Source organism: Episyrphus balteatus, chromosome 2 (assembly GCF_945859705.1).
Source record: "Episyrphus balteatus chromosome 2, idEpiBalt1.1, whole genome shotgun sequence".
Lineage (NCBI taxonomy): Eukaryota > Metazoa > Arthropoda > Insecta > Diptera > Syrphidae > Episyrphus > Episyrphus balteatus.
In genome coordinates, this window is record NC_079135.1 from 77,093,563 (window position 1) to 77,115,152 (window position 21,590).

The 21,590-nt window shown below is 28.9% G+C and overlaps 1 protein-coding gene across 4 annotated transcripts in view; it reads left to right on the top strand.

Moving 5' to 3' along the window:
* The first annotated feature begins 375 nt into the window (after positions 1 to 375).
* Positions 376 to 21,590, top strand: part of LOC129908501 (neuronal acetylcholine receptor subunit alpha-7) — a 53,941-nt gene continuing 32,726 nt past the window's right edge. The window contains exons 1-5 of one of the 4 annotated variants that reach the window (XM_055985025.1): positions 576 to 966; positions 1,089 to 1,487; positions 15,299 to 15,393; positions 15,726 to 16,230; positions 18,375 to 18,514. In XM_055985025.1, the coding sequence (XP_055841000.1) occupies positions 16,131 to 16,230; positions 18,375 to 18,514 (240 nt within the window). In that variant the 5' untranslated portion in view covers positions 576 to 966; positions 1,089 to 1,487; positions 15,299 to 15,393; positions 15,726 to 16,130. The other 3 variants (XM_055985024.1, XM_055985022.1, XM_055985023.1) reach the window with 3 other exon arrangements.

The following is a 21,590-nucleotide window of genomic DNA, read 5'->3' on the forward strand; positions in this document are numbered from 1 at the left end:
TTTATAAAAAAAAAATACTGAAACCATCTTGATTCGAAATTATTTAAATATTCAATATTAACGCAGTGAAAATCATCCTAAAATACCGAACAATACTTACTCCCTTACAAAAAAGTTCAAAGAAAAAAAATTAGCTGCAAATGAATATTGAAACATTGTTTTATTGTTGACATAGTTATACCGCCAACAATTTCCCAAATTACAATATTTATTTATTTCATGTAACAAAACTCCGAATAACATACTCTCAAATGTGGATTAAGATTTTTATGCGCAAAATCCAAAAAATAAAAAAAACAAAAAATTGTATTCGAGATGGGGTAAATTCTGCAAAGACAAAGTTCCTGTTTTTTTCAAGGGCTCAATAGAGTTTAGTACGTTTACCAAGTGTAGTGCCGCACACACATATCTTAGTTTCTTCCTTCTTTTGCACTAAAATATTAATATAGATACTCTCGCTTCGTAGTCCTGCATACATTTGGGTTAGTTTGACAAAAAAAAAAAAAAAATAACAATAAATAGGAAAGTTAAAGTATTTTTCTTATTTAAATATTAAAAAAAATAAATAGTTTAACAGTTGTAAAAAAAAAACTATACTCGTGTAACTTAAAAAGAAAAAAAAATTGTCTGCATTTTATAAGATAGATATTTAAACCTATATCCTCTTCCATGTGCGCTCTTTAATTTATAATTTCTGAAAAATAGGAAAAGAGAAATTCTGCATAATCTCATACCTCCAATGGAAATATTAAATCTGCCCCAAGTGACTGCTGGAATAGTGTGCAAAATTTATACTTCTCCTGCGCTAACAGAAATTGGTGAAATTGAAATCATTTTGAAATTCTTTTATTCCGAGTAAAAATATCCTTTGGGTTTTTAGTATAGGACGTTGCCTGGAACGTGTCGGTCGTTGTCGTTATACTTTCTCCTGTTTTCTATCTCCGTAACACTATTAATCAACAATTTGTTAGTTACCTCTATTTAAATAAAAATAATTTTAATTTAATTTATTTTTTCGAAAATTTTATTTTAACTCTCATGAGCCAAAAATCGTGCATTTTTTATTAAAAAATTTCAAAACAAAAAAGTTATCAACATCCTTCGAAACATCAAACGAAAACCAAACTGGATTACGAACACGGAAGCAAGAATAAAAAAAAAAAATGTAATGGATGTGATAGCAAAAATTTGTGCATACATAAGCAGTACGAGATTTATTGTGAACAACCAGTGAATTTTTTCTTACTCTATTAATTTTGTCCTTAAAAATCCTTACCGAAGAAAGTGTAGCTAAAAAAAGAGGAATACAAAAAAATTAATCTCATAAAAGTTATTATAATTTTTTTTAACAAAAAGTGGTGCAGTAGAAAGAATAGAATTACAAAAATAAAAAAATGCTTTGTTATGATTTTGTCACTTGCTCATGAAAGTTATGCTTCATGAAAATTTGTAATCTGTGCGGCATCACCGAAGGATACAAAGCAAACGTACGTACATACAATTATGTATTAAGGAAGAGGAGGAATTATGCAGCAGTGAATATGAATACACCGCAATTCCCGCTCCCCCCAGACCCAGCAATGCCATTTTTGATGTCCATGTCCATACTTTTGTTATTTGGTTTTGTCTTCTTATTCAAGAAATGAAAGGATAATTATTATCATTTTCGCGAGATCCTTTTAATGCATTGATTTTATACTCAGAGAGTTAAAAAATGTTTTTTCTACTTTTAAATAAGTGGGTTTAACAATGACTTTGGAAATGCATTCAATATACTATTACTCTTGCTTGTTGCTTTTTTGTATTTTTTGAAAAAATTTGTTTTGTGTATGTTTCCTTAAGTACATTATGTCCTTTGTTTTTCTTAAGCATTATGCTCTTATTCAAGGACAATACCATTATCCGGAAAATCCGGTGGGTGGTAGAGGTAGGTAGGTAGATGGTAGTTGATGTGTGAGGGATAAAGTTAAATGACTTTTGACTTTCGGATGGCAAAAAAAGAATGGGAAACAAAAAAAAAAAAAACAGAAAAACTACAAATTCGACTTGGAACATAAGTTCTGTTAAATATTCATCTATCTTCGGGCAGAGTGGGTATATTTCATTTGATATCTGAAGCCCACTTAGTTTGTTTATGTAAATTTGAATGCAAATTTAAAGCACCTTTGAAAAAGTTTGCTATATACACATATACAAACCTACATTTGTCGTACAAACATACAGATAGTTATGTTCCATTCTGGATGATGATGTCCTTTGGCGATAGCGTTGTCAACAACAAGAAAACCTCATTGCTTATTCAGCTTTGTTTATGATGCTTTTCAGATTGTTCTTTAGCTTTTCAAACTAAAATATGTGATTCTATTTTGACACTTTGTTCTAAAAATTTTGTTGATAGGATGAAAATTTTTTGTATAGACCTGAAATGATGTTGTGCTATGCGATGTCCTACATTATTATATATTTCTCTGCTCTTTCGACGGACGGACTTTGGTTGGCTAATTTTTTGTTATTGTGAGTGAAGAATGAGTGCGATTTATCGCTATTCAAAATTTATTCAGTGAGGTGAAAATTATATATTTTTTATGTGTGTGTTTGTGAAGCTGCCTCTACTGTGCATCATTGCTTTGCTTGATGTTCAATCTTTTGTGTATAAATAAGTTTAATGAGGGATATATTTTATATTAAATCAAAACAAAAATTCCAAAACAAAGAATACAATCATAATGCTATGCAAATATAAATTTAACATATTTTTTGCTAAGGGAATTTATGTATTATTTGATGTGATAAAATTCTTTATACAAATGAAACAATGTGAAAGTTTTCCAATTCTAATCGAAAATTCCTTTCTATAATCTACAAATGTTTCAAAAAGATTAATTGTTTTGTTCTGTCACGATCATTGTGTTGGGAAGCATTAATATAAGAACTTTTGTTGTTGTATGAAATTTGGTTTTTATTATTACAACAAGAGAAGATAAATTACTGTGAAAGCTATAAACTTTAAACTTTTACAGTTATAATTTAAATTAAGGGCTATTAAACTGATTTAAATAGTAGTATTTGATAGATGTGCAACATGTCAAATTTTTAAAGTTTTTAAAAATATGAGAGCTAACATCGAAAAAAAAAATTATATCAGAAACTGTGGTTTGTAATCATTAAAAAATTTAAGCTCAAGTAAAAGAAAATGCCGCCAAAATGTTTAATTTTTTAGTTTGTAACATATTAAGTACATGAGTTTATGCAACAGTGTGAGATATGTTCCAATATTTTTAAAATTTCAAAGTCTTATTCCTTGATTGAAATTCTTTTTATAAAAAATGAATCCCCTTAAAACTTGAAGAACCACAATGTGCTTGATTATAGAGGGCAGTTATCAATGAACCATCTATATGCATAAAACTTTTGCCTTTCAAGCCATCGGTATTTATTTAACTAAATTATTTTAATTGAATACCTATATCTATGATTTTTTGCAATAAATTTTGAGAAGTATTCAATAGGACAGAGAGACAGAGAGAAATCTGCTTCGGAACAAATTTATTTACTAGCTCTAGTCTATAGTATCTGTCTTCGACTAATAAATTTTCCCTGTTGTACTGGTCTTTTTCATACATACGCATTTAATTATTAGGTTAAACCTAGAGTTTACCCTAGCCTTAAAAAAAAAACGTGATCAAAATAATTAAACTTCTTTTTCGGTCGTTTGGTTTATCAAGATGCTTAAAAAAAAATAATTCAGAAACAAATTAATTCGGTGCTTACCAAGATTTACCACGACATTTACTCACCCATTCAACCCTAAGCACAGTTGCATTACAGTTATAATTAATTTCGTGAGAAATCAGACAGGCTATGGACTTTCACCATTTTACATTTTTCCTGTAATTCTACGTAGTCAACTTCTTAACATCGCGTCTTGTTCGCCCAAAACGACATTACTAGCAAAAGTGTGGAATCACTCCCTTTTGTCGTTTAAAAAGAATAATTGCCAGTGTTACATTTCTTCCATTCCTCCAATATTGGTTTGCGTTTATTGGTTTTCTGTTAAAAGTAAATTCTGACATATTTAGGTTTAGTAGGCCTTATAATCTAAAAAAAAAAATGCATAGCGCCCCATCCCCATTAGAAGCAGCTAAAGCTGTCATACTGTTGCAATTATGAATGAGCCAAACTGGAGCCCCGTTCGGCGAAATAGGGGAGTTTTTGCGAAGGCTTAGAATAAGACGTCCGTGCTGCATCAATGAGATAAATAACAGATTCGCTGGGATGGCTCCTCTCCGAAATCGTCTTTTAACTGGCACTCATGTCCATGAACATGTTAGGCAGGAAAAAGGAACAAGAAATTTTAAACTTATCCATTATTTAAAATGTTTACGCCCTACACAATTGGGAGAAGTTGCTTAGCATTGTCTTATAGTTGTCAAAAATTACCTTTTTAGGTAATGTTAAAATTATAATTTTCCAACAAGTGCTATTTTAAAACTAACTTAATAAGCTATAAACTAAACTTAAACAAAAATCCTGTACTTTAATATATTGGTATTATTTTAATCATTATTTCAACCATTATTTTAATTTAATTTATTTTTCTTTTGTTCATGTTGAAATTTTAATTTACCATTATTTTATAAACCTTGTCACTATTATACATAAGATTTGTTATCTTATTACAAAAACAGTCATTAAATAAATAAATGCTATACTAAATATATAACGACTGAGACACCAACATTTTGTTCCCATTAAACTAAACACAACTATTACAAGAGCTGTTATTTAAGCACACCCAATTTCGAAATTTTGAATGTCAAAGGTCTATTTGATTATTTTTATTCGTTATTAAAACGGTCACTATGGCGTATGCGTACTTTTTTTCTGTTTGAACGAAATTTTCAATATGGATTTCGATTTTGGTCAACGAGCTCAAATTTTTTCATACGCCTGCAAGTGTTTCTTTTTGTAAACAAATAACTATGAACCCCGAAACACCAAAAACATAATAATCGATTTTTTGCATTAGATATAATTCATGAATAATAACGACAAATACGTTCATCTGTCGTGAAAAATTGCAATAGCAAAGCAATTTTGGAATAAATTATTATGAAAAAAATCGTTGGCACTGCATTTCTGATTGAAAAACCATGGTTAAGTATAAATATAAATGGAGTCACCTACATACAATATTCACTCAAAATATCACTTTTCGGTACCATTTTACGGGCAGAGAACAGGTTTTAGAATTCGTGATGGCCGTGTGAAAACCATCTTCAATTTCCAACGCAAAATGTATTTGCAAAAGTATTCTATTTACAAATAGTATTGAAGATTATGCTTAAACTTGTCTTCATTCTGTTCTTCCTATGACTGTTATAAAAAAAAACTGTACCAAAACAATAAAGCTGCAGTTTTTCTAAAACGTCAATTTTATTTAGATATGAATGTACATTATGAACAAACATCCGCATAGTAATCGTCTTTTTTATTACTTATTTTAAAATGATTTTTTTTCGGTCGTGATTGTGACAGTTCTTAATAGAATTTATCTTCTGTTCTTGTTGGCTTCTTTTCAATCTTCACAATATTTTAAAAAAATTATTTTTATGATAATTTCATTGATTTACTGTTTTTTGTATATTTTTCATTTGGTTTAATCTGCTGAAATATCAAAATAAAATATTTCAAACATTAAAATATTGTCAGAATGACAGTTAGACCAGTTTTATACGTATTATTTCTTAGGACTGCGTTGTGAATTTAGTTCAGGTCCTATATATGTGAAGAAATGCTCGGGTCCTAACTTTTCCTTAGGACCGAGTACTAGTGCTAGTACCTGTTCTAGCTAGATCGGGTACTAAGCTGACTAAGGACTTATGTGAAGAAATTGGCCGTAAGAGAAATATTCTTCCCTTCATCAAAGTCACCCGATCATAACCAGATCACAAAAAATTTGATATTTTCTCACATTTTCACACAGCAAGAAGTACAATTTGTTTGTTATAGGTCTTACTTAGGTTTAATGATTTGGATATGTGAAAATCGAGAACTTCCTGCTGGAGTCACCTATTTAAAATAGATTGTTTTTAAATAGGCATTGATTTAGAAAATTGTTTTTAAAACAAAACAAAAATCAGCTAAAATGCTGTCCTAATAGATTTTTCAATTTTTTTGGATTGTTTTCACAAGAATTTCGCTCAGAGTTGTTTTTTTTTTTTAATCTTATTTATTTCCATTTTTCGATTTTTTCATTCATTCTCAGATTTGTCCTTTTTTGGATTAATTTTTTTTATTAATCCTTTTAACGAAAATTTAATAGAAGACTACCTTGAAATGAAAAAAAAAAAAAAAAATGAGTTAAGATAAGTACCTTCTTAAGCCAAAATCGATTGAGAAATCATAAACTTCGATAACAGAACAAAATATTTTAGTTTTTGTCAACATTCGACTGAATAATATATAACTTTTTAAAGATGTTTCTCGTAGACGATTGAAGTATGTATGTGCTTAAGTGTGTTTTTTGTTTTGTTTTCAAAGTTTGCCTCACACCATTATAATGTGAAGATGTTAAAAAAAAGTTTAAAAAATCTAGTACACACAAAGTGCTGACATATTTGTACACAAGTAGAGAAAAAAAAATATCGAATATGTTTAAACATAAGTGAACATTTTTCTTCAAATTTTAAATTATTAAAACAACAACTTTTGTGTTCATTTCAAAGTTCTTACACGTTTTTACTTGTTTTGTGTATCATGTATCTTGACTACATGTATTGACCTTTTACTTAAAACTGAGTAATACAACTTTTATTAACTTCAAAAGTAACTTTTATGAACAGTTTTTCAGTGCTGAATTAACTTTGAGTTAGCTCGGTATAAGTCATAAATCTCAAGCTATGCTATGAAACAATTTTCCGGCGAAGTAATAATAACTTAGGCCCAGCTTTAGAACATCCTAGTGACTAACTATTTAAGGCAATTTCCTGCAGTATTTCAATTAAGTCTCGGATTTAATTTAACTAATTTAGTGCGTTATTTTGAGAGATCTGAATGAAAAATCTATCAAAGCGAAGTGAAACACTATGGAAATTTTTTTTTCATTATCGAAACCGATGTCTGCCTTATTTTTTGTAATGGTTTCAATAGATTTCGCAGTTTACTGTAGCTATTGAAATATCTAGGATGGATAAAAGTCCTCTCTCTTGTCCCTCTTTGCGACGCCCTTAACAAACTACTACTCTTTCAAAAGAGCTTATTTCTTTTTATACAGTGAAATTTATTAAATTAAATTTGCAGGGATCCGTGTAACGTGATTTTGCTATCGACCGTTAAAATAGCCATAGTATAGTGTATGTATATTTTTACAAACGATATTAAGGAGTTTTATTAAAAGCAATTTAATAAAGGTCGACTCTTATTAATAATGGTAAACAGCTTCCATCCGGTTATTATGTATATATACTTATTTACACTCTGTTACGTTATAATAGTAATGCTTTTCTGAAAATTATATACAAAACTCAAATAAACTAAATTGAAGTTAACCTTTTGCTAAAATGTTCTTTCCTTTTTATACAATATACATTTTATGTGTATATAAAGGAACACAATTAAACTTATATTATACATTTTAGGGAAAATCTAATCGAACCAATTAAGTGAAAACCTCTCACACTGTATCGGTCTATATTAAAAACCCTTATCATTGAATCAATCTTGTGGCAGGAGTAACTTTTGTAGTGGAAATAATTTGTTGAAGTAGAACTTAATTTTACATCTTGGTTGGGTTAACCAGAAACTGAGATAGTTACTTTACATGAATAGAAAGTGCTTTTTGAAATTTTTGGAATTCTTATTATAAATAATATCTATAATTACTTTTAGTTATCTCATGTCGGAAAAGTTATTTTTTCGTTAATTAATTCCTCTTCGAAAATTGATCACTCTTGAGACTACAATAAAAGAACCCATAGAGAAAGTTAGTATCAAAATTCACTGCTTAGAATTTCACAAAGGATCAAACCCATATAATCAAAAAATTGATTTGAATAATCATAAAAAAACTACAAATGAGGCAAATGAACATACCCTAAGCGGAGCAACTAAGTACCTTGAGCGAGATAGAGGGCCAAAAAAGAGAGTTTAAATCTTGAGAATCTACGAAGCGTGCCACACTTGTACTCGAAATTTGACAAGCTAAGATATAAAATATAATTATAATTAGAATGATAAAGCTTGATTTTATAAGTCTGCTGACTAGGTTATCCTCGAGGCTCGAGTTGGTACTTCGTCGCTATCCAGTGTGTTGGCATTTAGGCGCAGTCGACTGCGTGTCGGCTTAAAAGTGAACTGCTTCCTCGTTCTCGGTAAGAATTGTGTGTTCATCCAGGATATCCAAAGCACAAAGTAACTGGGTTCGGAATGTCATTGTTGGGTTGTCATCCTTCTCAGCTGATTGGGTTGATTGGCGATGTAGAAAGATGATAGATGGCAGTAGATAGATACTTGTCCAAGTTTCGTAGAATCGCCTCTTTTGGGCAAAGAAAAGTCAGGTGCAGATCCTCACTGTGTTTTTTCTCAAAAATTTGAGTTTTTCCAGGGATGTCTTGGAGATGGCATACCATATCGAAAAACTGTATAGGTACGGTGATCATATTTCTAAAAGTGAAACCCGGGACCAGTAAAAAATTTGTTGGATCGTTTTGAAAACTTTGTTAAAAAAAAAAAAAATAAATAAAATAAAATGAGATTGCTTAAACGAACATTTTCGTTGAAATCATTAAAGTCGTTTACGAGGAAGTCAAAAATCAAGAAAATGGTTTTATAATAGGAACTGTTAATAACTTCTGAGAAATTTGTTTTATCAAAATTGTGAGAGCCGTTTTTTAACATTTTAATTTTATTTTAAATGTTTTTGAAATTTTGTAATATTGAATTCAACTGTCCTTACAAGTTTTGAAATTTAGCTGGGTTCTTTCTCTTTCATATGTTGTTCATTATTTGCTTTTCTGGTGTAGCTTTCCAACCTGACAAAAACAAGCTGGAATTAAATTTTAATTGATGAAGAATTTTTAAAAACTAATGCTTTTATTCCAAAAATTAAAAAAAATTTTATTTTCCAACCACTGTTTTCTTGTTTTTGGTACAAAGTAATTAAAATTTTGAATACAAAAATCAGAGAATGTGGAAATACGGAACAATCACGGGACAAATTACAAAATACGGGACACTTATACGTCCCGGGTTTCCTAAATAAAAACCAGGGATAAGCTATAGAAATACGGGACAGTCCCGGGTAAACCTGGACGGATGATGACCGTATGTATAGGTGATGACAGGTCTGAGAAGCTGCTTGTAGATCAGTAGTTTCTATTGATGGCTTAATCCGTTTTTTCTCTTCGTTAGAGGATGAAGGCGATGATTTGCTTTTTTAAGGATCAAGTTTGAATCTCAGGAGCTCGTTAAAGTAAAATTCCTGGGCGTTTTTTTGTTCGTTCAGTACTTCAGCACTCCAGTGACTACTTTCATCTACTACTTTTCATATTTTGCATTCGCTCATTCCTTAACTCAGTATTATGCTCGGTCATTTTATTCTGAGCGCGCTGAGAGAGCTCTAACTATATTCATAAAATGTTGTGAATGAAAAATGAGACACAAATTTGAAGCTCTGAACTTTCAAAGTTAAAAAAAAATCACAATTTTTCGTGTGACTGTTAAGGCTCTGTTCTGAACTAAAAAAGAAAAACGCCTATCGTTACATTAAAATAACAGGCCTAAACCATTTTATTTGGTTGTTTAAAGACCGATTTCTATAAAACAATTTTTTTTTGACAACTTTTATTAAAATATAAATATTGATATTATCTAGTCACATATTTTTCTTATAAGATATCTAAAAATTATAAAGAATACTGTAGGTACATAAGTGGTGTTAAGTAAAGAAATGCCTAAAAATAATTCACTTTAATGTGTTTTTAAGCCATTTGAATTTCAGTTTTTGAGTTATCTATGTAAGTATTAAGGGAACGCTTTCTTGTGTACATTAAGGTGTTCCTTATATTGTTATTTTCCGAAATTCCAGGGTGGATATGGACATCAAAGTTCTGAATAGCGAAGAAATAACCCTCTAATTTTTGCGGGTTTTTATTTCAACTGCTTAGTCCCCCGGAACAATCTGCAAGTAATGAATGTTAGCTATGATTAAAACTGAAAAAAAAAAAAAAACGAAACAAATTTTGACACAAAACCAATACTTTCCCTATAGAGCAAATAAACAAATCTATGGGTTGACCTAGAATGACAACTGAGGATTTCAGACATATTCGCATCAAGGAATTGTCAGCAATTTTTCAAGTGTAAAATATGTTAAAATCAAGTTTCAGGTAAAAAGGACATTTTGTTACTTAAGAGTTACATGTACACTTGTTTTTAACACTTTTCATATTTTATTTTATTGGTGATTCAAATGCAAAAATCTTCATTGATTTTCATTGCTTAGTCAATCTGAAACTAAAACTACGCAAGTCTATAAGTATGGTACTTAATTTACATTTACTGGCATCATTTCAATTTGTATTTATATAAATACAATCAGCAAATGTATATCTATACAGTAAAGTAAAGTGAGTTTATAAATTTATTTTATAATAAACCAAATCAGAAAATATATAATTTCATACGAAAGACGTGACTTTTGAAATAAAATGTATATTTACACTCTTGAGTGTAAGGGAGAGTAAATCTCCCTAATACGACTTTCATGTTGTTCATAAAAAAGGATGCTGCACTTAGAACGCTGTTAAAAGGGATTCTGTTTTATGACAAAATAAAAAGGACAAAAATAACTGTTTTTTTTTTTTTCTTATTTTTAATCAATTGATAGGCAGAACATGTTAAAGAATGATTTTCTTTCTTATTGTAAGCTATTTTATTTATCTCGTTAAATATATCTGCATGTAAATTAATTAAATAAGCTTTATCCTCGTAAAGTCTAATAAGATATTATATCTTATTGTATAAGCCTAAATACAAATAATAATGAATTTGAACAAAAAACCCTATAAATCACATTATATATGTATATTTTTTCTGTTTCTGTATTGTAACATAAACAACACCACTCACCCTTAAAATGTTTGCGTTTGTGGTTTACAAAATTATTTTATTTTGCTTCTTATCGCTATTTGTTTGCGTAATTTAATTCATTTTATGAAGATGGCGAAATTAAAAATACACACTTGTTTCTTGTTTTGTTGTATGTATGTGGTATTAACAGATGCTATGAGATACAAAATTCGCACATAAAATAGCTCGTATATGTGTTTTTATACTTATAAAAAACTTCATTTAACATGTTGAAAGAGTTTATACGAGTATTATAACTAAGGTTAGGTCGATATAATAATCATTTTTATCAAAAAAAAAAAACAAAATCGACTTCCATGATTTAAAACGGGGTTTTATGGTTTTTTCTAATAGTTCCTATGAAATTGAAATGGGACTACATTGCAGCCACTAGCTTTCCAATACAAAAAGAATTATCAAAATTGATTCACTCTGTCCAAAGTTATGCGGTAACAAACATAAAAAAAAAAATAGACGAATTGAATACCTCCTCATTTTTGGAAGTCGGTAAAAAAAAAAAACAGACATTGTAGTAGTGGGTTTGTTTAAAGGGATATTTTTGCCCATACAAATTTAGGTTCTGCTGTTTTGTTCCCTGGTAAGTGGATTCTTAAAGGACTTAAAAAACCATACGAAGTTATTTCTGGAGGTTCAATGTGACACAATTATTGATTATTGAGGTGGCTGCAGTTGCTGATGTAGTTTATAAAATCAGGGGTCGAATTACGGCATACGATTACGATCATACGTTCACGTTTTGACTATTGCTGTCTCTATTAAATAAGATGAAAATGATAGAGACATAAAGTGTCAATACGTTAACGTACGTATGCCGAAATTCGACCCCAGCTCTGAAACAGGCTGGTCGCTTTATTATTGATAAGAGTTCAACCTGTTCCTGCCATTCCAAACTTGAAACTTTAAATGCGTAGCTTTTTGAATCGTGATTCGTGACACATCAATGAGCATAAACCAGACTAAAAATCGAACCTAGGATCTTTCTTTCGAATATACTAAGAGCCGGTTTGCTCAAAGCTGATCATCTTTAAACCATGATTCTCAAAATTGTAAATCCTGGAATGATTAGGAAACTTTTTTCCCCTGAGAGTCTATAGTTCGAGTGGGTAGTAACCAATCGATAAGATTTTGTAAGAATATTATCACCCTATGAAGGAACAAGACTCGACAGATGCTGTAAATTTTCTAGCGAGACTGAGTGAAAAAAAATATTTTCCTAGCTACTATCGCCAACCGACCGACCTATAAATTGTTACCGTACGTAGATTCTTCCTTTTGAATACACTAAGAGAGTTTTCATCCATCTGATGAAAAAGAGTTCATGTTCCTCAATTGCTTCTTCAGTTCATATAAACAGCAACTAGCTAGAGTTATCCTAAGTTTTGCATAAGATGAAATCGTTTTTAAAAACAAAATTTTGATATAAGAAATGGTCATCTAATTAATTTTTATTTTTAAGTATGGAACGCCCTGAGACAGTTTCCACATCGGCTTTAATATTTCGTGACTCATGTACTCTCCATTAAAAGTATTGATATAGAAACGTTGAAACAAGTGATTAAGCATCGGACTGTTAAAAATAAATTTAGAAACTCCAATGAAAATGAGAACTAGTCACTTTTCATATAAATAATATTCAAAATTCACATTTCAACAAAATTGGCATTATATGAATGTCACAAAACTATCATCATTCATCTTTTCAATTTTATTAAAAAAAATAAAAAATTCTATCACGCATTAAAAAACACTTCTTTTTATGAATGAAAAATCTTTGCAATTTAAGAGTATGCATCAGTGTGGTTTTATTATTGATTTTTCCTTACACAAAATTTATGCAGTCCTTGAAAATTCACGATGTTTTTTTTTTTTTTTATTTAAATGAAAACTGCTGTTGAAGATTTCAGACTTTGTCATTAGTTCTATGATGATATTCTATAATAACATGTCATAATTATGTACTTCAAAAAAGGTTAAGGCCTTCACATCACATAATAAAAGTATGTTTATGCTTAGCTTATGCTCTAGTTTTTAATGAAATCGATGATTGATAGCGACGGGGAATTGAAATGTGTGCGAATGACAGTTTTATATATTCAAACTTTTTAGATTCAGTGGATATCGCTATATCGGTTATGTGCTTGGTTAAATGCAAACTATGCAGTAAAAAAAATTAATTTGTTCACATCACAATCATCAAACAATAAAAAAAATCGAAATGTATGTGTAAAGAGTGTTATGGGCAAAACAAAAGTGTAGACCGCATTACTTTCAAAATGCATACAATGTAAAAAAAAATACCTAAATTGAAAAAAAACCGGATATTTTTCAAAATTTTATGAAATTTTGACATTGAACTCTATACTTTTGATCCAAAATTTAAGAATGTTCATTAGGGTGGGTCAAAAAAAAATCGAAATTCGTTTTTTCGATTTTGTACTCCGAAAAATCGATTGCTAGACACCTCTAGAATATACACACCAAATATGAGCTCTTTATATTAATCAGAAGGTCCTCCGCTTAATTTTCCATTTTTACATCAAACTTCTACGAAAATAAAATAATTTTTTTAACTAATTGACTTTTTAGCAAATTTTTTTTACATATTCTTGTAAAAAATTGAACGCTCTACAAAAAAGGCCTTATACACTTTTTTCAATTATCAATCGAGAAAATCTTTAAAAAATTCGTTTTTTGTTCTTAATTTTGTAACAAATTGAAAAATTATAATGATCAAACGCGCATGACATATTCTTGTAGGAAACAGATTGCTCCACAAAAATGGTTTTATTAACTTTTTTCATTAATCAAACCATTCTAAAGATATTCGAGGTCAAAGTTAAAAAAAAAAAATATAAAAACAATATTTACTTTTAAAAATTTTCCAATTCACTGAAACTTCATTATTTTCAAATTAACAAGATGTATTCTTTGGCATCAAATTGATTGCTTTAACCGTTTAGAAGATATTCGTATCCAAATCGCAATGCATACGGGTCATAAGAAAACTATTGAAATCAGTGGGCATTGGTTGATTGCTTTAACCGTTTAGAAGATATTCGTATCCAATCGATTTTTTCGGAGTACAAAATCGAAAAAACGAATTTCGATTTTTTTTGACCCACCCTAATGTTCATATTGGGCCATCATAAACACTAAAAAACTCTGCCAAAAGTCAGATAAACCACATTTAACGTCACTAAAAATGAAAAATCGAGAAAAAGAATTCTTGAGCTTTTCCTAATAACTAATTTTCTTTAAAACTTTTCTTAAAACATAAAATTCCATTTTCAGACGAAAAAAACAATTTCTGGAATGAATATGATTTAAAAAAAACATTTTTTTTAAATTAAATAAAACTAACATGTCATTTAGTAGTAATTTTGTAAACTATCATTTACACCCAAAATCTCAAAAAAAAGTCCTGTTTTCAAAAAAAAAAAAAAAATTATAAAAAAAGGATTCAAAAACTCATAAAATATTTTTTTGACTATAAAAGTTTTTGTATAAAACAATTGAATTAGTCAATGGAAGAAAGTTGAAAACTGTTACTATTTTTCATAAAAAACGACCTTGTCTTAAAAATCCTTTGAATTTTTTATTATCTTTATTTAAAAAAAGTCTGTTTACTACAAACAAACTGGCAAACTTTTTTAATTACGAAACACACGTTTGTTGTTGTACCAATTTTTAACTATTTTAACAGGATAATAAGATGATTTAAAAACTGTAGTGTAGTCAAGTTAAAAAATAAACGCACAAGAAAAAACTTTATTAGGGTCTTAAATAACCAAAAATATCAGCAGTAATTAAAAGTATCTTTACATCTCACTGGTCCTTTACAGCTGTGAACCCTTTATTATAATAAATAGGTAAAGCCAATTTTTCCAAGCCAAAATGACAACCCTGTTACCTGCGAGAAATGGCAAGTAGTATATTTTCTTATTAACTCTTAAAAATATGAGTATGTAAACCAATTTTAACTGACTTACATGAAAAATGAAGTTTTAAATCATTTCAAATACTAGAGACACATTTAAAAAAGTCTTTAAACATTACACAGAAATTACAATTTGATTCGTATAGTTTTAAAATATTTTACAAAATTTCTTTTTTAAATTAAAGTAATTTGTATTTCATTTCTTTCCAGATCAGCACTTGTTTTTTTTCATATATAGTTACACTAACTTATAAAATTAATCAAAAATGAAGGAAAGATACCACTTTAAAATGGAAATCTTAAAAGTAAAATAAACGAAAAAAAAAATATTTATCTTAAACACACATTAATCTAAACGAAATATTAATAAATACAATTAAAATGAAAAATAAAGAAAAGTTGTAATATTAAATCAATAAAAAAAATCGTCTTGAATACAAAAGTAAAAAATATTAATTAAATTTATAAATAATGCCCCAGACTAAATACGAACAAAAATTAAAATAAACAAAAAAAAAAATATAAAGTCAATGTAAAACAGATTCAACAACAACAACAAAAAGAAATATAAATATACATATATACGTACTGATTTAATTTTCTTAATTAATTTCTAATTTTAATTTTAATACTAAAGAATAAGACACAGCGCTATGCAAACAACATCAACAATTACAGAAACAGCAATTGCACCAAAAACAACAACAATAACAACAGCAACAACACCATTCAATATGTATTTGAATATTTTATAAACTACCCCTTGAAGAATAAAAATACACCAACGTAGTTGATACATGAACAAAATTCGTTGCGCATGAAATCGTTTCAACTGGATCTTAGCTGACAGGTTGCGGTCACAAAGGTTTCACGGATTTTAAAGAAGGCACTAAGTAACTTAAAATCAGAAGATACTAAGAGGCCAACAAATCTTTGCGTCAGAATCCCTTTTCTCACTAACTTTTACTATCAACTTTAGAAATAATAAAATAAAAAAAAAAATTAAAAAAAAAAATAAACAAACTATACACTCTTGTCAAAAATGTTCTACCTAAAAACCATTATAATGAACTTACTACAAAAACCATTACATGCCCTCTGCTGGATTTTATTAGGATTTGGATCATTACCCGTGCTTCCTGGTAAGTTTGATATAGGCCTTCAATGGCTTATTTACTTTTATTTTTTATTACTTTTAAAATGATAGGCGTTCTTTTGAGTAAACTTCAACTCCAACTTTTATCTGGAATTTGTGAAAATTTGAGATTTAAAATTTTTCTGTTCACGAAATAAAAAAAAATTGCCAACCAAATGATTTATTTAAAACAATTACTTAACTAGATAACTTTTTGCTCTATTAGAAAAGACAAAGTTTTAACAATGTCCGTCTAGCCCTTTTTGAACACATTTGGAAATCAATACAATCAGTACTTTTTGAAAAATCGGTTTCAAATTCAATACTAAACAAAATATGTTAAGGTAGGTACCTATTTTTTTTTTCGTTTATTTTTATTTTTTTTTTTCAAATGTGTGTTTGTACAGAAATAAATGCCGCTTTAAAAAAAAACACATTTAGAACAGTTTTCCATAAAGAAATCATCAACATTTGATTCTGAACTTAGTTGTCGTTAACCCCCTGAATACAATGGTGTAGTTGTGGCTGTATCTTGTAGCGCAAGTTGAAGAATTCTCAACTTTTTGCTCAGTTGCCGCCAACTTTTGTTGTTGATTCCCTCAGTAAAATTTTGACAGTACTACAAGCTACAGCCACAGCTACACCATTGTATTCAGCCAGTAATTCTGAACCGACCTAAAAGATATTTTATTAGAGAGTTTAAGTACGATGATATAGAAAGAGCGACCAAAAGTGACAGGTAAATTTCAATTGAGTCTTAATAACTCAAGGATCGATTTATTTATTGAAAAATATCGAAAATTTCACTTACTTTCAGTAGTCTTTTTTATGAAAAAAAAACTTATTTTTTTAAGAAACGTTTTTTTTTTTTTAATAAAATGATATGAAAGTGATAAAAACAACATAAAAAAGTAAGAAAATTGGGTTTGATGAAAAATTGGGAAGAAACGGCTGTTCGCAGAAAAAAAAAATGTTTTTTGACAAACTAAAACTGTAATAATTTATTGATTGGTTATAAAAAAAAATCTTTTGAATCAGACACATGTAGTTTGTCAAAGATAAATCCAGTTGAGGGAAAAGAGAGCAAAAATCATACAAACGTCATAACTCGAAAACGGGACCAAAACGAGAAAATTATGTACCTCTTAAGTGTTTCGACTTAAAATGACTTCAGGAATCCGTGGTTTTCATTTGGGGCGGTGACTGTGGGACACCCTGTATAGAATCAAAATCCAATTTCTATTTACATTTACAAAGAATACTCTTACTCTTAGATATAATCTTAATGTACGTATACCTCTTATTTAAATAAATTATTTGAAATGAATTGAAAATGTTTGACGCTCTGTAGTTACTATTTTTACGGAAATTCTTTTTTTTTTCCTAAGTTTTAACATTGACGATGTAATCAACGCACCAAACTTCAAATTCAAATTTTTAAAGATTAAAAAAAATTAATAAGTTGTGGGCCCCTCCCTACAAGCCATTTTGCCCTTTTTAAAATGATTTCAATTTCTGTGGGTCAGAGAGTGAAGGTAAATCAGAGAAAACTATTAATCATTGTTTAAGTGCAAGAGTTTTAAAAAACAAAAATCAATTATGGATATGTGCGGAGCAGGGTTTCTAAGAAATTTCAAAAGAATATTATGCAGTTCTAGTTTTATTTTTCGAGCTCTACTACATGCTCAACTAACAAGCAAACAATCACATTTTTATTCAATTTTAAATTAATTTTTAGTGTTTCCTGTTTCCTGAACAAAATTTTTTTCGACTCACGATGATTATACAAAAATTAAAATGATATGAGCAGTTTGAAATACTCCGGAGACAGTACGCAAATATTATGTGCACTGTGCTCCGGAGACACCGACGAGCTGTTTTCCCGCGTTTGTAGATGTAGTATGTACGGAAATAAGTAAGGAAAAATATATTCTTTGTAATTATATTAAAATAAGTTGAAAACGAGTTTGAATTCAAGTTTTAATTACACCAAGATCCAAATAAGTTTAAAAATAGTAATTCGATCTCACAATAATCCCAGTTTGCCAATTTAGTTAATTTTTATATTTTTCTTTTTACTATATGATTTATCAATACATACATATGCAATATGCATGCAAATAACAAAATATATATTTTTAAATATTTCAGTTTGCTTTGCTGGGCCACATGAAAAAAGATTACTCCATCAGCTGCTGGACAGTTATAACAGTTTGGAGCGTCCAGTTGTCAACGAATCCGATCCATTGCAGTTGAGTTTTGGATTGACGCTTATGCAAATTATAGATGTCGTAAGTAGTTTGTTTAATTCTTTTATTGATAGGCTTTAACATAGTATGTGAATTTCTTGCTATTCAAGATTATGATTCTAAATACTTTGAATTGGATCTTAAGCTTAGCTCATGAAATAAAAGATCCCCTCAGAAAACGCCAAGTTTCTGTTTAAAGGTTAACCTATCTAATCATTTGCTATATTATTATAAATTAAAATATATTTTGTCTTTATTGGAAAATACTTTGAGTTTATCCATTTATTTCGGATCAAAGGTCAAAACAAAACTTAATCCATATTTTAGTTGATTCTATTCTATTTCATTTAATTCCCCTCTCCCCTCTATCCTTACATCCACGTTCCAAATAAAATTTCATAGAATGTTAGCAGCTTAACATGAAAATTGAGCTTTTTACAATAAACTGAATATATTATTGATGTTATTGGACTATTAACTCAATAAAAAGGAACGTTATCGTAAATGCCTGCTATTCTTTCTCACGTCCAAATAGAACAACAAGAGAAAATTATTATTGCCTTCCTAAATCCAACATATGCATACTAATTTGATAACAAGGATATACAAAGGAGAGATGTGTTTGCATTTAATACCGCTTCACAACTTTATATCATAAATAAGACAATTATAGGCACATTTAATTTGTGCCTTAGATAAATAAGATTAACATAAACATAAAGAAAATATTTTATGAAGAAGCACACACGTGTACGTATAGTTGACCAATTTAACAGGATTAAAATTCTAAGACAGCATTATTAAGATCATAATCAAAGGAGAATTGTTTCAAGATTTTGTACCTCTTTAAATTAATGGATTATAACTCTTAAATTAAGTCTAACATGGTTTGGGAAGAATAATTAAAATTTAAAAGTCAAAGTTTTCATAAAATTTCGTTCTGGGGAGCAGGTGTAAAGTGTACCATTCGAATTCCTTTATTAAGATCCCAGCAGTACAAAGAAAATTAAAGAGTTTTTTTTTCAATAATAATACAAAAATGCGAAGGATACAAAGTGTTGGTATGCATTGTGATTTTGAACTTAAGTAAAAATTGAACCAGAAAGGCTTAAAAAAGAGGATAAAATTAATAATAATGTCTATTATCTACACGAATTCTTATAGAAATACAATTTTGTGGGTTAAAATATTCTATATGCGAAATAAATAGAACTACATTCGTAACTTTAAACTTTTTCTTACACCTTACCTACATTTGTTTTTAGAAGGAACAAAAAAAAAAAACGCATTTAAAAATGTTTCGATAGATATCTAAATTAAATAAAATTGCTTAAAAATAACATATTTCGGAATTTTAAGTTTTTAGTTTTCGGTACCAATATCAATATAACTCAGCCGAAAAAATCAATTTTGGCAAAAAATGTTTTTTTTTTCTACTGGTTTTTACGCACCAAGAGAAAACTGTATCTGTAATATATGTTTGAAGTTTTTTATTAGTTTAAGAAAATAAAAATAGTGAATCTCAAAAAAGTTATGAAATAAAATGTAGGTATTCTTAATAAAATGCACAACTTGGTTGCACGAACTTGCTCTTTCCGTAGTAGCTGCTTAGAACTTAAAGACTTTTTTTATGAATGCATATACAAAAGTAAATCTATTTAAAAAACATAAAATTTGTTTTTTTATTTGGTGAAATCCAGAATTTGTTTTTTTTTTCGAAAACTTTACTTACCTACATATTTTTAATTTTACGGTTACTGAAACGTTTTTGTATACAAATTTTGGTTCAAATCGGTCGAAGAGTCTACAAGTTAATCAGAAATAAATAAAATGGCTCGATGACAGTTACGGTTTTATTAACCGTCCAAAAAAATATTTTTTTACATTAGTACAAGCCTATAAGACATACAAATTTAAATCGAAATCGTCAGAGCCGTTTGTAAGAAAAGAAAATATTTTCTGTCGGTACCTTTAATTTTGATCCCGAAAATAAAATTTCTATTTCGCCTCTATATCTCAAAAAACTTATTACTTTTAAGTTTGAAAGTTTGAGTAGTTTAAGCTGGCAAACAGACAGAACTGCGGAACCTTCCTTTTTCGGATTCCCTATATCATAGTTATGTATATGTATATCAATTTTTATTGTCCTCAGTTAATCATTTTTCTTAGATGATCTGCAAAAAATTGACTCAAAATGTTCCTGAGAGTAGGTACTTGATCGTAATTGTAGGTCATGCTTTTATTGATTTAAACTACTTTACCAGGAGCTTATATACCCCATAAATGATATTCAGATGATGTCAAATAAAAAAAAATTAATAACTTGAATTTCTTACTTATTTATTTTAATTGTTTGATGTATGTTACATCGATTATTGTACAATTGGTAACAAGCAACATTTCATCAAAAAAATTTATTTCAATGGAAGGTTTAAAAGATTTAATTCTTATGTTTTGTGGGCTATAGGTCTTTTCTAATGATCCTATTTAAACCAGTCGACGTTTAAATTATTAATGTATTAAATAGGATCATTAGAAAAGACCTAGCCCACAAAACAGAAGAATTATTTTTTTTTTTTCAAAAAAGGTCACGCAAGAAGGAACAGTTGAAAAGACTAATTTGTCCATACATTTTTCTATGGTAAAATTTTAAGAAGGTCGTATCAAGCCGAGAAAAGGGGTCAAAATGCGATTAAAATTACACTACGGCAACATTGCTCATAGAGTCAGCAGCTGCTGAGTGTAAAGCTATTGAACGATTTGACTTTTGCACCAGGACACAGTGTGGTAAATCGGCAATCTAACTGGACAAAATTTAAAAAAAAAGTTTAGCCCTTTGATTTGGAAGTTATGAGTTTAGCTTCTCAATACAATGGGTAACAATAAAAAATGTGTTGTTTTTGTGTCTTTATCTTGGAAAATTAGGCTTGAAAGTTGGTTCTTTTCAACAGTTGATAGAAATATGAAGTCGTATTTTAATTTTCGTATGAGTTCGGTTGGCGATTAAAAACGCTACTTAGCTTTTCATGTCGAATTTTTTTTAAAATTATTGTTACTCTATATTTGAAGGTTAAGAACCTCAATTAATATTGAATTATCACCATTGCAACTATTGAAA